The sequence below is a fragment of the Zootoca vivipara genome, chromosome 9 (genome assembly GCF_963506605.1).
Source record: "Zootoca vivipara chromosome 9, rZooViv1.1, whole genome shotgun sequence".
NCBI classification, from domain to species: Eukaryota; Metazoa; Chordata; class Lepidosauria; order Squamata; family Lacertidae; genus Zootoca; species Zootoca vivipara.
The window spans coordinates 39,280,009-39,299,956 of record NC_083284.1 but is presented as its reverse complement, the minus strand read 5'-3'; the positions used below and the strand labels follow the sequence as shown (position 1 = coordinate 39,299,956).

At 45.8% G+C, this 19,948-nt stretch overlaps 1 protein-coding gene across 2 annotated transcripts in view; it reads right to left on the bottom strand.

The window, feature by feature from the left end:
- FHIP1A (FHF complex subunit HOOK interacting protein 1A) overlaps positions 1-19,948 on the bottom strand; it is a 96,396-nt gene that overhangs the window by 27,817 nt on the left and 48,631 nt on the right. For both annotated transcript variants that reach the window (XR_009558141.1, XM_035114011.2), the window contains exons 5-6: positions 14,161-14,247; positions 2,642-2,809 (exon numbers count right to left, since the gene is read on the bottom strand). Coding sequence is in view for 1 of the 2 variants with exons in the window: in XM_035114011.2 (XP_034969902.2) it covers positions 2,642-2,809; positions 14,161-14,247 (255 nt within the window). In the remaining variant the exon portion in view is untranslated. The remainder of the gene's footprint in view (positions 1-2,641; positions 2,810-14,160; positions 14,248-19,948) is intronic.

The window sequence follows — 19,948 nt, the reverse complement described above, 5'->3', positions numbered from 1 at the left end:
GGAATAGGATGTAGGGGGGAGTGACCAAAAACATTCATGGAGAGAAATGGGAGTCTTAATTAGTTCATTAGGTGAAAGGAAAGCTGCTTTATAGGTGTGTTCCAAGTGGACAGAAGCACTTGTACATTTAATCCTATCAAGTATTGCAAAACCTTTCTGCAATAACAACAGTGCTATGGTAACGTGCCGAAAGCTGTGGGGCTGGTTTCTATACTTGGCTAAGTTATACAGCAGAGAACTCATTTAGCATCACTGATGCATTTTGGCGGAGCTCCTGAGTTGCTAGTGGCTGGAGAATTCTTCGCAATACCCACGCCCTCTTGTCTGTGGAACAAATAATTATGGTACAGGAGACACACACATTAGCAAGTTGTAAGCGACTGAAGCTGCTTGGGAGTTTTCAGAGAGTTAATCTGCTTGGAGCTAGAGTCACAGCCACGAGGACGTGCAGCTATTACTTGGAAATGTTTATTTGGTGCAAGGTGTCGTCCTTAATACATAAACGTAATACACCCGTTGATCATTTGGCTCTGCCTGCATTTCCACCCATATGCTGCAGTGCATCCTCCATCATTTAATACTGAGTAAGTGCCAGCCAAAGAGGGGATCAGAAGTGCAGCTTGCTGAATGCAGACTGCAGCAGGTGCTTCAAGATTAACCTGCTTGCAAATGGATGCTCCTATTAGATTAACTATTTCTGTGGCTTAATTAACATGCCACAATTATTTTCAGGAGCGGCTCTTGGCAGTCCATTCAATACCACAGAAATACTTTTATGTTGCAAAAACCAAAGGACTGATCAAGCTGGCTGCACTGATAGCATTATATTGACATCATATTGAGCAACGTCCGTATACTAAAGCAAGTGTTCCGATGCTGCATAGAGGGCCCCCTCACTCTACCTCTCTAAACTGAGACAATGAAAATATGAAAGCTTGCTTGGGGACAAGCGAGTAACGGTTTTGGGAAGGGGGCGAGTGACTACTTCGTAAGTCTGCATAGTTAATTTCGAACACTCAAAAATATGGTGTCATTAAAATTTTATAAAAGCCTGCTTCTGAGATGCACACTTCTGCAGTTGATTACTTAACGCACAGGGAATAACCAAAAAAACAAACTCCAATTAAGTGGCAAGAAAAACACTCCAAAACTCCAATTCGGTTTTATGCTGCTGCAGGGCTGATTTTACTGCTGACTCATTGATTTTATTGTTGTTTACATTAATAGTGTTATTGTTTTAATTGTTTATACAATTAAATTTTATTGTATTGCTATGGTTGTTTCTAATGCAGTGTAGTCGGCTTGAGGACTTGGTAAAGGCGAAAGAGACAAGCAATAAACTTAAAATGAAGAAACAAATAAAATAAACTCAAATTAAGTATCAAAAACAACTTGCAAAGAGGCAGACACAGCGTCACATCCAGAATTAAAATAGCAATTTGAAATTCTAATACCAGTTCCATGATTTATCTGAAACAGTGTTATATTCAGATGCCTGATACTTTAGAATTCTTTAGAACCTCCAAATTTGTTTCAATGGAAATATGTTTCTGCCTCTCACACCATTACACCATTGGATTGTGGCAGCATAAAGGTAAAGGTACCCCTGACCGTTACGTCCAGCCACGGACGACTCTGGTATTGCGCGCTCATCTCGCTCTATAGGCTGAGGGAGCCGGCGTTTGTCTGCAGACAGCTTCCGGGTCATGTGGCCCGCATGACTAAGCTGCTTCTGGCGAACCAGAGCAGCGCACGGAAATGCCGTTTACCTTCCCACCGGAGTGGTACCTATTTATCTACTTGCACTTTGGGGCATGCTTTCGAACCATACACACCAGGTATTTCAAGCACATTCCACCCACAAAAAAAGATTCATGAGAACTGTAATTTGTTGTGTCCTGGAAATTGTATATCTGTGAGGAGTAAAATACAGTCCCTGGTATTCTTTTGGGGGGGCCAGTCATGTGATTTAAATGTATGGGTTTCACAGCCTGTGATGGCATAACTGGATAACAATGAATACGCTGTCCAAAAGCAGAATTTATGCACCTCAAACTTCAGATGGGAAACAGTTTTCTAGATGTGCAGAAACTGCTAGGAGAGAATGATTCTTATATTGGGGATTTGAAATGAACCAAGTCTGTTGTAGATTCACTGGGTGAGCTTTGGTACATCATTTCCTCCCCCAAACATCCCAGGTTATCCTCCCCCACACCTCCTTGCAGCTCATTTCATCTTATTCCCTGGATGGCCTGGATGTTGTTGTATCATTCTGAAGTGAGGAGAAATTCTGGGACAAATTCCCAGAATGCCCCTGAAAAAAATAATCATATGGGCCACTTGGTGAAATAAATTGGTACTGTAGTTGTCACTGCAACATTATTTAAGAGATGAAACTGGAATTTTCCTTATTTTCTTCTTCCCTCCATTTTTCTTTTTGTATTGAGTCTATTAAATTGTAAGCTTGAAAACAGGGCCGGTGTTGTTTGTAGGTGTGGAGTTTTTTCAAGAAATTTTAAGCACTTTCTAAAGAATATTAAAGTAACTAAATACACAAAGGCATAAGCAAAATAAGCTTGCAGTTGTCTAAAACAATCCCACAGAGTAAAAGACGGCCATGTTCCTGTTATTCTCATCTCACCCGAAATGGAGTGTTTATGCGGCTTGTGAGGGTATCCAAGATGTGCACGTTCTCATGGCGGTGCAGCAAGATGAACCGGAGGAAGATCTGTAGTAAAGCTGGTTCTGAAACACTCCGCAAGAAGAGATCCAGGTAGGCAGTTGTAGTCATTACTTCCTCCACCGTCACCTGAAAATGAATACACAAATGATTACAGACCACATCAACTTTGCTGCTCTGATTATACAGTCTATGTGGCCTCCACAATGACCTTGCAATGGGATATATAATAAGCACAGTTTGTTTGTTTTCTGTGGGTCTAAGCCAGCATACACAAAAACAAACATCAGTGTGCTAGTTTGAGTATTTTGATTAGCTAATGATAGTGCAGGAGTTTCATTGCTATGCTAGGAAAGATGGATGCAAACAACCGAACCATTTATTTGGAACATTCTCTTCCAGTACTTGACTTCCTCTTGAAGATGCTGTTTGCTAAACACCAAAAGGCCTGCTATTTGACATTCAGAGAAGGTGCTTGCAAGAGATGCAGGGTTTTATAAAAATCCTCCTGCTGCATTATATGTGCTCTCTACTTTTCCTGCCTCAAGCTTTGCCCATACTGAGTTATAAAGAAAAATCACACTTCTCCTATCAGTTGGCACAAATTATTGTGAACATGTTTCTTCCAGTTCAGTCAGTCACACAGCACACCTATTTCTTTTGTCTGCTACGGAAGTCGAGGAGCACAAGGTAGCCTACGAAAGCTCACTTGGTTTGTAGCAAACCCTCCCTCCATGGATTGCGCCACTACATGTTGCCACCTGGTTGATGCACTAAGAGACATCGGCAGATTTTGACATCTAGCTTTGTTGTTGTTCTTTAGTCATTTAGTCGTGTCCGACTTTTCATGACCCCATGAACCACAGCACGCCAGGCACTCCTGTCTTCCACTGCCTCCTGCAGTTTGGTCAAACTCATGTTAGTAGCTTCGAGTACACTGTCCAACCATCTCGACCTCTGTCATGCCCTTCTCCAAGTGCCCTCAATCTTTCCCAACATCAGGGTCTTTTCCAGGGAGTCTTCTCTTCTCATGAGGTAGCCAAAGTATTGGAGCCTCAGCTTCAGGAACTGTCCTTCCAGTGAGCACTCAGGGCTGATTTCCTTCAGAATGGATAGGTTTGATCTTCTTGCAGTCCATGGGACTCTCAAGAGTCTCCTCCAGCACCATAATTCAAAAGCATCAATTCTTCAGCGATCAGCCTTCTTTATGGTCCAGCTCTCACTCCCATACATCACGGCATAGCTCATAGCTTCTCTGAGTTATTCAAGCCCCTTCACCATGACAAGGCATGACAAGTGATCCATGAGCTAGCTGTGGTTTATTGTAGACACCAATAGTGCCTGGTCCCAGAAGAAGAAGAACAGATTTGTTGTAAAGTAAATACAAAAAATAATGGAATATATGTACTAGCTATAAACTTTCAATTACACCTCAGCCTCTTGTGGTGAATGTTCCTGTTTCTACTAGTGAAACAAGTTACTTTGCTAATGCAGTCCCTAGAATATCATTCGTCAGTAGGTGTCTGATATTTTAGATCCAGCCTTTGTGTTGTGCACCAAATGGTGCAAAGTCAGCATTTTCAAAAATAGTTACGTGGAAGCTTAATAAGCTTAAAAGCACAGATACAAATACGGTGCATACTGGTCTGCCTATATGAAAAGGAGCATTAACCATCTTTTTTTAGTATTCTTCATTGAATAAATGAGGAGAGGGTTTTTTTTTCTCCTTAAGAAAGAAACAGGTAAAGGAGAGACTCCAAGCTGTCATTTAAGAGCTAAGAGGATTTGGAAAGTACTCCAGTGGATGGTTTTGCATAAAATGCGCTCTCATTTTGCATAAAATGCTCTCTCTCTCTCTCTCTCTCTCTCTCTCTCTGTCTGCTCATGCAACACATTAGCTGTTTTGTTCAGCAGTTTAAAGATTGTAATCAAAAACATACGTATTAACATCAAAGACCTCAACTAAAGAAAACATCTTGTTAACACTATGTTTCCATTCATATTTACATACCAAATAGCATCTAACGACTAACCGGTGGACTACATTTGCTTCAAAAGTTTGTGCTATTACCTCTGCAACATATTTAGGCGTTCACAGTCATATGATTAAGTACAAGCTACCACAGATGCAACATGAGCAATTTTCATTATGGGTGCATTTCCCCCCCTCCCTTATCTAAGTTCAAATTAGAAACAAATAAAAGCACATCCAACCATAAAAAACCTGATCACCTCAGTCTTCCTCCGAGTTACATTGATCCTCTAGAGCCACCGTTATAGGCTTCCCAACTTAAGCAATTTCAGGGAGGAAAAGACAGAAAAGGACCATATAATGTATTCTGTACCCTGCATATACTAGATTGACAGTCCTCAGCAATACATTATTTATGAGAGAAGGGTGTATACTCAGCACTTTCCAAATTGGCTTGAGGACCTGGTTCCTGAGCAAATAAGCTTACAGCCTAACCTTTATTCCAACAGCCGTGTATACACATTTTTTTTAAAGCAGGAATGAAGAGCTGAGTAGGCCCAGGCTTTGGTTGCTAGCAGTTTCCTATGAGATGTGTGTGTGTGTGTGTGTGTGTGTGTGTGTGTGTGTGTCTGTTTCAAACCTTATTGAAATGCTCTCATATACACAACAGATGCTATTTCACTTTGCCAGGTGAGAGGGCAGGCAGGAGTTACAGAGGCCTCAGAGCATTTAACTTTGTAAACGCAACTTCAGGTGATGTCCTGGTAACCCACAAATTAACCATGCTCTGTACTCACAAAAGGGGTTTCTACAATTTCCGTGCCTCGTTAGAATCTGCCTCCAACATGAATAAGCAATAACAACAATATTCAAGATCCTAGAAAAAGGAAGAAGATGAAGAATAAAATCACCAGAACTTCAAAGAGGAGTGTAAGATGCAACTTTTATTGGAATAGAAGTCAACAGCTACAAGATGAGCAAGTCCCTATGTGGACATCTTTAAGCAGGAAACCGCTCAAGACCCTATGTGTACATAGAGAAGAACACACCACAGAATACAGCAGTCTTCTAAACCTGGCGCCTTCCAGAGATCTGCACTACAACACTCATCAGCCTCAGCTAGCGTTGCCAATGGTCAGGTAACATGTAGTGCTAAACATCTGGAGGGCACCAGGCTATAATGAAAAGGTAATACATTCTGCAGGAGAAACAGTTTGGAGGAAGTTGTGTTGTATACATAAATGTTGGTTGTCTATAAACATTTTTAAAGTACAACTGTACTTTTCCCCAGAACTTGCAACAGTGGCTATCTATTACAAAAACTTTTGAAATGGAAATGCTTGCACTGGGGAATTTCTTTGGGGGGGGGAGGGAGGGAGCCAAAAGCAATATTGAATGCAAACACAGGCCAGGCTCTTGTCACCACTGCTGACACAGCAAAGGACTAATAGAAAAGAACAATAGGAATAGCAGCAACAGAAAATGCTGCAGCAGCTGTCATGGGAGAGGAGGAAGATTTAGGAAATGGGCTGAATTCGCCCTGTTCCCAACACTTTATAGAATCATAGAGTTGGAAGAGACCACAAGAGCCATCCAGTCCAACCCCCTGTCAAGCAGGAAACATCATCAAAGCATTCTTGACATATGCCTCTCAAGCCTCTGCTTAAAGACCTCCAAAGAAGGAGACTCCACCACACTCCTTGGTAGCAAATTCCACTGCCGAACAGCTCTTACTGTCAGGAAGTTCTTCCTAATGTTTAAGTGGAATCTTCTTTCTTGTAGTTTGAATCCACTGCTCTGTGTCCGCTTCTCTGGAGCAGCAGAAAACAACCTTTCTCCCTCCTCTATATGACATCCTTTTATATATTTGAACATGGCTATCATATCACCCCTTAACCTTCTCTTCTCCAGGCTAAACATACCCAGCTCCCTAAGCCGTTCCTCATAAGGCATCGTTTCCCGGCCTTTGACCATTTTGGTTGCCCTCTTCTGGACACATTCCAGCTTGTCAGTATCCTTCTTGAACTGTGGTGCCCAGAACTGGACACAGTACTCCAGGTGAGGTCTGACCAGAGCAGAATACAGTGGTACTATTACTTCCCTTGATCTAGATGCTATACTCCTATTGATGCAGCCCAGAATTGCATTGGCTTTTTAAGCTGCTGCATCACACTGTTGACTCATGTCAAGTTTGTGGTCTACCAAGACTCCTAGATCCTTTTCACATGTACTGCTCTCAAGCCAGGTGTCTCCCATCCTGTATTTGTGCCTTTCATTTTTTTTTAAGACAGGGGGATGGCCAAAGTGTGGCACATAGTCAACATGAGAAGGAAGAACTGTGACATGCCTGGACAGGACTATGAAGGCTTGCACAATATGCATAAATCTTAATTTCTGCAGGGTCAAGCTTATGAATATACATTCATAAGGAAGATGGGGGGGACAGTGGGTTTTTTATTGGGAGAGATCAATGTTTTATTGACCTGTTTCATATTCTTCAGGCAAAAAGAAATGTTTTCAAATTCTTCCTGAAAGTTAGTAATGATGGAGACAAACACATCTCATTAGGAATGATATTCCACAAACTACAATCTGGGTCAAGAGAATCCTTTACACATGTAGTAGAAGCTTTCGGCTCACAGAACAGCACCTTTGGATTCAACACAAAGGCTACAACTGAAGTGCGCCAACTTTAATTTACAAGATCTGATCAATCATGGTTTACTCCAGCTTCTGCTAGTCTGGTACCCTCTAGGTTTTCTGGACTGCAATATCTATCATATCTGACCATTAGCTGTGCGACATGTAGTTGATGGGAGCTATAGTTCAAAACATCTGGATAGCATGAGATGGCGAAGGCTTGTTTAGACATTCTGGATGAGGAGGGGCTTCCTGCTCTGCAGAGGATCATAATTATCCTGAAGGATCATGTACACAACTTGGGAATACTCTGGATCCAGCTTTGCTACTGAAGACTTAAGGTGATGACAGTGTGTATACAAATGGTTTTCATTTGTTCCAGCTATTCATTTATTTACTTACAGTATTTACAAACTACACTATGCCAGACACACCTGAGGCAGTGTCCAAGCTTTAAAAGCTAATAAAAGTCACTATATGCAATGCGACTAAGGCTGCAGCAAAACACTACCATTCCCATATAAAAACCTCAGAGCTGCTGATCACTCCCTGATAAAAAAAAAGGTTTTAAAAGCAAGGGAGCTTTTACTTGCTGGCAGAATGACATCAGGAATGTCCTTTGGGAGGATGTTTCATAGAGATGGTGCACTGTTGGGAAAAAGCACTGATACTTGCTCAAAACAGTTTTACATGAGTGGAGAACTGAAAACAGAGGAGACCTTTCACCCTCTGTCTGCAGTGGAAGGGAGGGACTTATGGGAGGACACATCCCCTAAGGTGTGCCAGCTATCCCCTTACATGGAGACCTTGCCATATTATTCATTCTCCGGCAGCCCTGAGGATTTATTATTGTAATAAAGGGCTAGCTTTGATTACTGTCTAAAAGCTGCAGCAAATGCTGAATACTCTTGCCTACCTTTTCATTGTGGGATGGCCGGGGGGGGGGGGCGGCAATTTAGGCAGCGTATCATGTGGACCAAGTCCGTTTCCAAGTACAAAAAGTTAAAGCCTTATAGCCTCAAATGCAGAGTAGCTATGGCATGCCTTCTGTCGAAAGAGGATCCTGTTTTAATATATTCCAAGGATGACCCAATCCAGTGCTATATTCCTGGGAGGTGCAGCTTAGGACACCCTGTAGATCTGCACCAAGTTATAATCTGTTATATTATGTTGGGTTTCAGCTTGTGGTAGCCTTAAGTCCATGCTTCAACTTTCAGTACTTTAGCTTTTTACACTAACTTTCAAGACCTTGGGCTGCATGGATTTTTTCCCCTTCCCACTTGTTGCATTTTATCTTATTGCTAAAATAGTACTGAGTAACTTGTTTTTACAAAAGTGGTATTTAATTTTTTTAATATATGGACTCTTATCTCTCAGTCATGAGAAAGTTGCTTAGATAAAATGACATCTGCCTTGAAATGTAAATGGCTTTCGCCAAGGGAATATCTTGCTATGTAGCTACAAAGATGTAGTAACCCGAGAAGAGGCATCAATGTATGTGCTGTATTAGTACAACTGGAAGCTGGCTACATTCAGACTGTTCATTGCAGCACCTTCTGCTTAGCAAAGTTCCCTGGTAAAGCTCACAGAAAGTTCCAAGTTCAATCTCTGGTATATCTAGTTCAGAGGGAACAGCTAGTAGGTGATAAGAAAGATGTCTGCTGAGACCCCAGAGAGGGACCATCCGTCAGATTGGATAATACTGAGCTAGATGAACAAATATTCCAGTATAGACAGCATACTAGGTTCCACCTTTTCCTCCATAGTCTGTATGGGCATGCTGAGATGAAGAGCGCACGGAAGCAGAAGTTGATGGTCCCGATCTGTTCACACACACCATATCTCTAGTAGGAGTTCACACTTCAAAAGTCACTTAACACATGCAAGCTCCAAAAGAAAATCAAAGTTTGTCCTATCTGCCAGCCCTCTGGTTTCCAGCTGCTGTTGCTGAATGCCAGGCTGACTCTTAAGTAAGACCACTCTCAGCCCTGATCTGATGATGGATGAGGAGGCTGATCTGGTCTGTATCACTGAGACCTGGGTGGAGTAACTATAAAGTAATTACAATAAAAAAACTGGAAGTGCATTTTGTAGACTGAATTTCAGGAGAATGGAGACTCCATATTTCTCCACCAGCAAAATGAGTACCAGAGAAAAATGGGACAAACTATGGCCTAACAGTTATACAGCAGCCTCTGTCGTTCAAAATTCAGTATTCTGAAAATCAGTGCATCCTCACCAGATTAGAATACTAATATAACATGCTTCCATTTAATTTAATAAATTGAAGGGGGGAGCGCTAGAGATAGAAATTGGGTGAGATCTGAAATCTCCTTTTTTTCTAATTTATCCATTCTATATTTTAAAAAAATCAGGTGGGTGAGATATATAGCTAGAAAACACCATCAAGTCAGTACAAATTACTTGGTGATTTCAAATCGTTTGGTAACATAAAAAAGAGTTGTCCCAGAATAGTGAAAAAGTGTTCCTTATCTGGGTCAGCCAGAGACTGACTATCCTGAATGCAAAGGTCATTATTGTGCAAGCGTCACCTGTTTAGTATTTAAACAAGTTTATGAAAAAAAGCAATTAAGTGAAGAATCCAGGTGCATGTTTAGTTAACTCATTTATATCTGATTGAGCATTTTGGTTTCAGCCACCTCTTTTAGTTTCCCCTCAGATCCACTAGATGGCACATTCCAACCTTCTCTGTCCAAGATGTTCAAAAAGATACAGCAAATGACATTGCTAAAAATTAACATGTGATCAGCATACATTGGGATAACACCATCTTTTTAATACCACAGGGAAAAGGCCAATTTAAACAATAACAACAAACAAACCCTGATTTGATCACACCTGTTTTGAGGCCATTGAAAGCCCTGCAAAATGTCTATAAAGCCGCCCCGACATCCGAAAATTCTGTCAGGCAGCAAGCCTACCTTGCCGTATGTGCCCTAAAAAAATAGTATAAAGACCTAATAACCCACCAAAAGATCGCCTATAACAGAAAATGTTGGCTGGAATTAATCAGTGTGGCAAAAGCAAAAAATCAAAAACTTCTTTAAAAAACCCCACCACCATGCTGAAGTGAAAAAGAACTGCTGAGGTTGGTGGTAGCTCATCTCTGGAAGTGGCAGAAATTCTAACTGAAGACATTCTGCAGATGTTAATATAGTTAATACAAGGAAACAGAAGGCACTTTTAAAATTCTACATCAATTACTAGATAGCAAATTTTATTCGCAGGGGACACTGTACCCTTTGGCGACTTCATCCATAATTTGTCTTACCAGTAATGAAATGATCACAAGTTTCATTACAAACTGGCCTTTTGGACTTTAGTGTTTATTTTTCCTCCTTTCTTCATTTACCAAAGCTTCAGTTAGAAGAAGCGTTGGTATTTGTACCATCTGGCCATATAAAATAAAAAAGGGCTCAAACGTACTTCCCAGAATTGCTGCTCAAATGTTTCTTTTTTCTTTTTAGTATAACTTACTGGTAACCACATAAATGGGTAGTTCTGAAGTTCAAACCACACAGAATCATAGAACTGTAGAGTTGTGAGGGATCACAAAGATCATCTATTTCAACTCCCTGCATTTCTGATCCAGATGCAGGGAAGTCCTTTGAAGGTACTGATAATGCCTGGATCACATTCACTCCTAGGATTTATTTATTTTTCCTCATACCCAGAAGGAAAGTTTTGTTTCTCTGCAAGTACATAAACCATTTAAAAACACATACATAGACATTTAATTGTATTTGTACTTGTTTTGTGCCAAAATGGTGATGAGACTAGGAGCTCAAAAGTCTTGACAGGTAAAGATGACAGGACACACTGACAAATCCAAAGGAAATAAGGACACTTTTTCGGCAATATTAATAATTCTATTAATTATCTACATGGCAGGCTGAACCTGAGAGCCTTTCAAATGCTAATGAGACTGTCACAGCAATCTCTCATTTAAACAGCTGAAGTGCTCATGCTGCAGCAATGCGACAATGCGCTGCCGAAATACCAGTCCATGCTTCAGATGTGCTGCCAGGCCCCAGGTTAAGTTCTCCCCTTCTAGTTTGCCAAAGCATAACTTGAAAAGATTGATGGATTGCAGTTGGAATATATCACATTCATTTAGGCAACACATCCAAAACATGTTAAAAATGGGAGGGTGTCATGGATCGATGCTGCAGAGAAAATAGCTGTGAAGATATAGGGCAGGTCCCTGTCCCTAAAATAAATTCCACAGGAAGGGGATATGAGGAACTGAGGCAAATAGTCACAACAAGAAGCTTCCTCACAAAATAAAAACGGGCAAAGCAAATTCTGATAAATCACCAGATCCACTCAAGTGTTCTTAAGGAATTCAAATGTGAAAGTGGGTGAGTGAGCAGTAAAATGACAAAAGCAATTCAATGGACAAAAGTGTAAAGTGATACCTGCGAAGGGAGATCCTAATTTCATGGATACTCTCTTGGGGTCTGAACTGGCCATGACTGACAAGGAACGAGACCTTGGGGTCATAATACAGAGTTTGATAAAGAAATTGATCCAGTGTGTGGAAGCTGTGGAAAAGGTGGATGCCATGCTAGGGACCATTAAAACGGGAAAGAAACTAAAACTGTCAATGCCATAGTGCTGCTATACAAATCTACGGTGTGACCATGATTGGAATACTTAGTGTACGGTTCTGGTAACCTGACTTCAAAAAAGATACTGCAGAACTGGAGACGTTTCCCAAAAAGGCAACCAAAATGACCAAAGGGACGGAGCAACTCCTCTATGATGAAAGGTTACAATTACGCCTGGGTGATATCGATATATAATCCGGGACCAGTATGCGGGGGCAGATTGTGATGACAGGTTCATTCAGCGGTATATCGCTGGTGAAACCGTCACCACTCTTGAGTCCCTCTGCCTCCAGCGCCCTGAGGGAGAAATAAACTAGCTGGGAGCTGGAGGCACTCAAGCAGTGGCAGTTTCACCAGAAATATACCACTGGTGAAACGCCATCACACTCTGCCCAGGCAGAGGGAGAATCAAGCTGAATCAGCGAGGTGCCGATACAGCTTGTTCCTTCCTCCACTTCTTTAAACTGCTTGGGCTGAGGAGCACACTGCTGCCCTCGCCTCAGCCAAGCAGTTTTACAGAGCTCTCGCCCCCGCCTCACAGTGGCAGGATGGGGGCTCCGTAAAAGTGCTCCCCCTCCCCAGCTGGGAGATTCCCGCCCCTGCTTGTATGCGAGTAGGAGCGGGATTGAGGCTGCTCAGCTGGGGAGCATTAAGTCTCCAGCAGGATAAGGGTGCCTTTGCACACCACGCCTTGCAGACTACGCCCGGGAGGGTGGGCTGTGTCATTCCTCCTGGGGTGAATGACCCCTCACCGGAAGAAAGAGACTGCGCACCTGCGCAGGCAAAGGAGAAAGCAGTCAAATGCATGGAGCCTGACAGGTTCCATGCGCTTGGCTACTGCCGCTTGGTCCATCTTCAGGGAGTGGGTGGCAAGTGGGCAAGGTAGCTCGTCCGTCCCCCATGCCAGCGAAGGCAGGGGGAACTTGGCAAGGAGCCCCAATGTCCTTGCTGCTCCAGCGCGAACTGCAGGGGACTTGGGGCTGCCTCCACTGGCGGCAGGGGCCTGTCCGCCTCCCCTGGCTGAGCAGCAGGCTGAGACCAGCTGTATTGGCCACAGCCCGCGAGGCACTGGGGTGAAAGCACCTCAGCTCCCACGATGAGAGCTGCAGCAGTTTCACCCGGCATCAATGGAGCTTTTCTCAAATCGCGATGTTTGGTTGGAGATACACTGCAATGTTGAAAGCCCAACGTCGCTCAGCCCTAGTTATAACTTTGGGTGCTTTTTAGTTTAGAGGAAAGGCAAGTAAAAGGAGAGATAACAGAAGTGTAAAAAAAAAAGTGCATGGTAGAAGAATTGGATTCTAGAACTCTGGGACATACTAGAACTTAATGGACCATAAGTGACTACTAATTGCAGTGGCTATGTTCTACATCAACTGTCAGAGGCAGAGTAGATAGAGTGTTGTTGTGGCTGGGGAAGCCCAGCCAGATGGGTGGGGTATAAATTATTATTATTATTATTATTATTATTATTATTATTATTATTATTAAGGTCCTGCTTACTGGTTTCCCATAGGAATCTGGTTGGCCACTGTGAACAACCATTTGACCTCGAGAATTTTATCAGCAAATCAATTTAAAGTCAACTATTCAAATAGTTGGGACGCAGGTGGCGCTGTGAGTTAAACCACAGAGCCTAGGGCATGCAGATCAGAAGGTCAGCGGTTCGAATACCCGCGATGGGGTGAGTTCCCGTTGCTTGGTCCCAGCTCCTGCCAACCTAGCAGTTCGAAAGCACGTCAAAGTACAAGTAGATAAATAGGTACCACTCTGGCGGGAAGGTAAACGGCATTTCCATGTGCTGCTCTGGTTTGCCAGAAGCAGCTTAGTCATGCTGGCCACATGATCTGGAAGCTGTATGCCGGCTCCCTTGGCCAATAATGCGAGATGAGCGCCGCAACCCCAGAGTCGTCCGCAACCGGACCTAATGGTCAGGGGTCCCTTTACCTTTATTCAAATATACTCACTTCACTAGCAGAACTACCTGCCATATTTCTCTGAATTACTATGATTTCAGCCAGGCAAACATTTTGTATTTGATTATAGATCAAATAGCAACTCAAGGGATGTGACCTTCTGCTGCTATATCAGCAGATGTCTAACGAGTAGTTCAAGTAAAGAAACTAGGCTAAAGTAGTTATGCTTAGATTGGTCCATCTTCATCACGCACGTAATATTCTTAAGACTCTGAAAATGGCTGCTTATTTTTTAAAAAAACCCATACAAAAAACACTGACCTTATGCAATGCTGGGGCCATAACTGGTACCAGAAACCCATTATAAATGTAATCCACAAGCTGCATCCGAATCAAAGGATGTGCCACCTAAAGAAGTGAAGGGGAGAGTGATCATGGGATTTCAATCAAAAAGGCATCAAACTTAAGATATGATTTAACATATTTTTCTGAAGTTCACAGAAAAATTAAATAGTAATAATAATTAACCTCTGATAAAGTCCTCCAACCACCTTTACACAAATCAAGAGACAAACTATAGCTTATATCCTATGCACAGAATCCTATTAAATTCAAGATAGGCTTACTTGTGTATATAAGCGTGTGTAGAACTGTGCGGTATATTTAAGGGAAATTAATTCATATGTAAGCAAAGATCAAAAGGCTCATATCCCTATGTCATACAATTTAATGGTGCAAGATGATAGATTAATAGCCACCCAAGTGTACATTACAGCCGACTAAGGTCATTTTAGAATGGCCAAGCTACTATTAAATTTATCAAAATTATAGTGAAGCAACAGGAAGACCATTATTCATGTTTCAGCTTTTCAATACATAACAACATTATTTCAATAGTTCAAACAAACCAGTTTTTCCGCAACTACTATTTGGTAGTGTTATGTACTGAGCTGAATCCTAGAACAATAGGATTCAGAATCAGCGGGAGCTACCCAATCCAACTCCAGGTGGAAGTGAATCCGCAACCTGATTGGCCTGCTGGAGCAGCCAATCAGGCGGCTGGCAGAAGTGAATCTGCTACCTGATTGGCCTGTAGGAGCAGCCAATCAGGCTGCAGGCAGAAGTCAATCCATAATATAATTGGCCCACAGGTGTAGCCCTGAAGTAGCCAATCACGCAAGGCCCATTGTGTAAATAATGTATATAAGCAGATGGTTTGGGGAAAAGAGCCATTCGTCTTCTCTTCTCCTCCTTGATGACTATGAGCTGAATAAAGAGCATGAAATTCACTCTTGACTCCGAGTATATTTCACTGGCGACGAAGATGGGATCCTGCTGAGCTGACCGCCACCACGCACTGCACCGCAGCACCGCCACCTGCTGCACCGCTGCATCGCACCGTGCATCCAGGCTTCAGCTCCAGGACCCAAGGAACCCAGAATGGCAACCGACAGCAGCTTCTCGCCATTCAAACCAGCATCAGGAGACTGGGAAGGGTACGCCGCCCGTTTCAACTTCCTCCTGCAAGCGAAAGAAGTCACCAACGATGCCATGAAGAGGGCGACATTCTTCAGCGTCTGTGGAGAGGAGACGTTTGAAATCGCCCGGGCTCTCCTTGCACCTAGAGATGTCGCTACCGTCTCTTACAAAACAATAATGGAACGGCTGAAGGAGCACTTCTCACCACAGCCCTCGGTGGTAGCTTGCCGAAATGCCTTCTACGCAAAGCGGCAAGCCCCGGGGGAAACCATAACTGGGTTTGTGACCTCCCTCCGCCAAGCCGCCCGGTTATGCAACTTCTCAGAATTGGAGAACATGCTTCGTGACCGCCTCGTCGGTGGCCTGAGGGACGAGATGTTGCAACGACGCCTCTACGCCAAAAAAGACCTCACGTTCCAGATTGCTCTGGAGGAAGCCCTGGCAACCGAAGCCGCCGAGAGGTCAACGCAAGAGGCACGACCGGCCCCGCCATCCCAACCGAGGGTCTACCACGAAGACCTCACCGATGAATCCGAATCTGACAGGGAGGAAGTACACCGAGTACAGCGGCGCACTCAAGCAGCACACACACCACAGCAGCCTCGACGAGAAGGAGGGAACTGTGCAAGCTGCGGGGAGAACCACGAGAGGAGGACCTGTCGTTTCCGCAACGCAGAGTGCAGGCAGTGCAGAAAATTGGGACACATCGCCCGGGTGTGTCGGGCTCGACTCACCCGTCGACAAGCATCAGATGACCGACCCAGGAGCCCCAGGTCACACAGCACCATGCACCAAGGCAACTCGACGGAGATCACGGACTACCAGGTATTCCAGTTGCCCCATCCCAGCACAGAGAAAATTTATATAGAGGTACAGATAGAGGGAGCCCCATGCCGCATGGAGCTGGACACGGGTTCAACTCTATCCATAATCTCGGCCCGAACATTAAGGGAACTGTGCCCTAATGGGGGTCCCAAACTAAGGCCGGCCCCATTCACCCTCCGGGACTTCCAGAAACGTAAGGTCCCTACTATGGGGGTGGGGACCTTCAGGGTGCAATATCGAGGGCGAAAGCAACAATTGGACTTGCTGGTAGTTAAGGGCCCCTACGTTAGCTTACTGGGACTGGCATGGTTTGGACCTCTGGGGCTAGCCGTTACCGGGGTGAACCGCACTAGCTTACAAGTGGACGTGGACGCCATATGCAAAGAGTTTCCAGGGGTTTTCGATGGGGCATTGGGACGATATACAGGACCCCCCATTGCCCTACAGCTGGACCCCGCTGTACGACCCATCAGGCACAAGGCCCGCCGGGTCCCGTTCGCCCTGAAACCCCGCATAGACGAGGAATTGGACCGGCTCGTGGAGCAAGGAGTGCTGGAGCCGGTGCCCAACGCCCCCTGGGAAACTCCAATTGTCACACCCGTCAAGCCTAACGGTTCGGTCCGCATCTGTGCAGACTACAAATGCACCATAAACAAGGCTCTCACGGCCCATGCATACCCAGTGCCAGTGGTCAGCCATGTCCTCGCCACCCTGGCTGGGTCAAAAATCTTTGGCAAACTGGACTTGGCCCAAGCGTATCAACAGTTGCCTGTGGACGAAGCCACAGCAGAGGCTCAGACGATTGTGACGCACAGAGGGGCATTCAGAGTTAAGCGGCTGCAATTTGGCGTTAGCGTGGCACCAGGCATATTCCAGAATCTAATGGACTCTCTCCTTAAAGGGATTCCTGGCGTCACCCCCTTCTTCGATGATGTACTGATCGCCGGGCCCACACCAGAGGAATTTGAGGACCGCCTCCGCTCCGTCCTGCACCGTTTCCAGACGGCGGGCCTCAAGGTGAAGCGGGAAAAGTGTTTACTGGGAGTGCCGCAGGTGGACTTTCTGGGATTTAAGGTGGACGCAGAAGGGGTCCATCCAACCGGTGACAAGGTACGGGCCATTTGTGAGGCCCCAGCGCCCAAGAGCAAGCCCGAACTTCAGTCATTCTTGGGACTATTGAACTTTTACCATGCCTTCCTTCCCCATAAGGCAGCGGTAGCGGAGCCCCTACACAGACTCCTAGATAAAAGGGCCCCTTGGGTGTGGGGCCAGCGACAAAGGGCCGCATTCCAGGCAGTCAAGGACTTGCTCGTCTCGAACTCGGTCTTAGCACACTTCGACGAGAGGCTGCCAGTGGTGCTGGCATGCGACGCCTCTCCCTATGGCATCGGCGCTGTCCTGGGACACCAACTCCCGGATGGAAGAGAGGTGCCGGTGGCATACTTCTCCCAGACGCTTGCTGCAGCCGAACGAAACTACTCGCAGATTGACAAGGAGGGTCTGGCAATCGTGAAGGGCGTAAAAAAATTCCATGATTTCTTGTACGGGCGGCCCTTTACCATAGTGACTGACCACAAGCCGTTGCTTGGCCTGTTTGCCCCTGAGAAGCAGACCCCCCAAGTGTTGTCTCCACGTGTCCTCAGGTGGTCAATTTTCCTTGCCGGCTACCAGTATGCACTAATCCACCGCCCTGGGAAGGCGATGGGCCACGCAGACGCCCTCAGCAGGCTACCACTACCAGAAACAGGCCCCGACCCAGCGCCTGCGCAAGAGGTTATGACCCTGGAGCTGCTTCCCGACCGACCCATTCAGGCACAAGAAGTTGCGCACCATTCCACAAAAGATAGGGTCATCTCCCGGGTCCTGGACTGGGTGTGGCGAGGATGGCCCAGCAGCAGCCCCGGGCCAGAATTCGCTGGCTACACAAACCGCAAACATGAACTGTCGGCCCACAAGGGGTGCCTGTTATGGGGAAGCAGGGTTGTTGTTCCCCAGCCCCTCCGCAAAAGGGTCCTCACAGCCCTACACGAGACACACCCAGGGGTAGTGAGGATGAAGGCCCTTGCCAGGAGTTATGTGTGGTGGCCGGGGATTGACAGAGAGATAGAGGCCTGGGTCCAACACTGCCAGACCTGCCAAGAATCCCGCCCGGATCCCCCAAGGGCCCCAGTCCAGCCCTGGGAGTCCGCCCGACATCCATGGTCACGCTTGCACGTGGACTTCGCTGGCCCCTTCCAGGGAAAAACATTCTTCATAGTGGTGGATTCCTACACCAAATGGCTGGAGGTCGCACTGGTACCATCCACTTCTACGGCGGCAGCCATCCGGGTACTACGTAAGCTGTTTGCGACCCACGGGCTCCCTGACACCCTCGTCTCGGACAATGGAACCGCATTCACGTCAGAGGAGTTCCAGACCTTCACAGCGCAGAACGCCATCCGCCACATCCGCTCAGCACCATTCCACCCTGCCACCAATGGCCAAGCGGAGCGCATGGTGCGGACCACCAAGGACAGCCTCCGCCGCATGACACAAGGGGACTGGGAATACCGCCTTGCCGCATTTCTTCTAGCACAGCACAGCACCCCAAGCACAACGACGGGCCGGAGCCCAGCTGAATTACTAATGGGCCGGCGCCTTGCAACTAGACTGGACCGACTTCACCCCGACAGAGCTCAGGATGAGGTAGTGGTGGGGAAAGGCAGGAACCCCCGGACATTTGTGGCCCAGGACCCAGTGTATGCAAAGAATTTTGGGGCAGGCCCAGCATGGGTACCCGCCACAGTCACCAAGGTGACCGGTCCCGTGTCGTACGAGGTACTAACGGAAGGGGGGCAATGTTGGCGCCGCCACTGCGACCAGCTACGACGACGATTCCCAGGAGGAACCCGGGAGGAGAGCGGGACAGAGGGGCCCCAAGGGGACAGCAGGGCAGTGAGGCCTGTAGAGCGAGAGGGGTGGGCAGGGGAAGCAGAAGCAGTAGGCACAGAGGGGCGCCCCGAGGCTGGAAGGACACCGGAACCAGAGCTACAACCTAGTGGTTCAGTGGCGCCAGACCAGACAGCCCTGGCACAGCCAGCAGCCTCGGAACACGAGCCAGAACCAGAACCCCTGACCAAGGAACACCCCAGGCCACAACGCACACGGAGGCGGCCAGCAGACCTTGGGGACTACGAATGCAACTTCCCGGGCAGGACTGGAACTTAGAGGGGAGGGGTGTTATGTACTGAGCTGAATCCTAGAACAATAGGATTCAGAATCAGCGGGAGCTACCCAATCCAACTCCAGGTGGAAGTGAATCCGCAACCTGATTGGCCTGCTGGAGCAGCCAATCAGGCGGCTGGCAGAAGTGAATCTGCTACCTGATTGGCCTGTAGGAGCAGCCAATCAGGCTGCAGGCAGAAGTCAATCCATAATATAATTGGCCCACAGGTGTAGCCCTGAAGTAGCCAATCACGCAAGGCCCATTGTGTAAATAATGTATATAAGCAGATGGTTTGGGGAAAAGAGCCATTCGTCTTCTCTTCTCCTCCTTGATGACTATGAGCTGAATAAAGAGCATGAAATTCACTCTTGACTCCGAGTATATTTCAGGTAGTTAGAGAAACACAGAAACGGACGGTGTTGAGGCACCTGGCGACATCTCTGGCAAATACACTTTTTCAAAGGCCTTTTTATAATACAATACATTTGGTCAACTTCATAATAAAGGTTTGCTATAAAAGAGACAGCTTTCTGAATCTGGAAGTCAAAAAAGAAAGAAAGACAAAGACATTAAGACAAAATGAGGGTGCTTTCCCCCTAC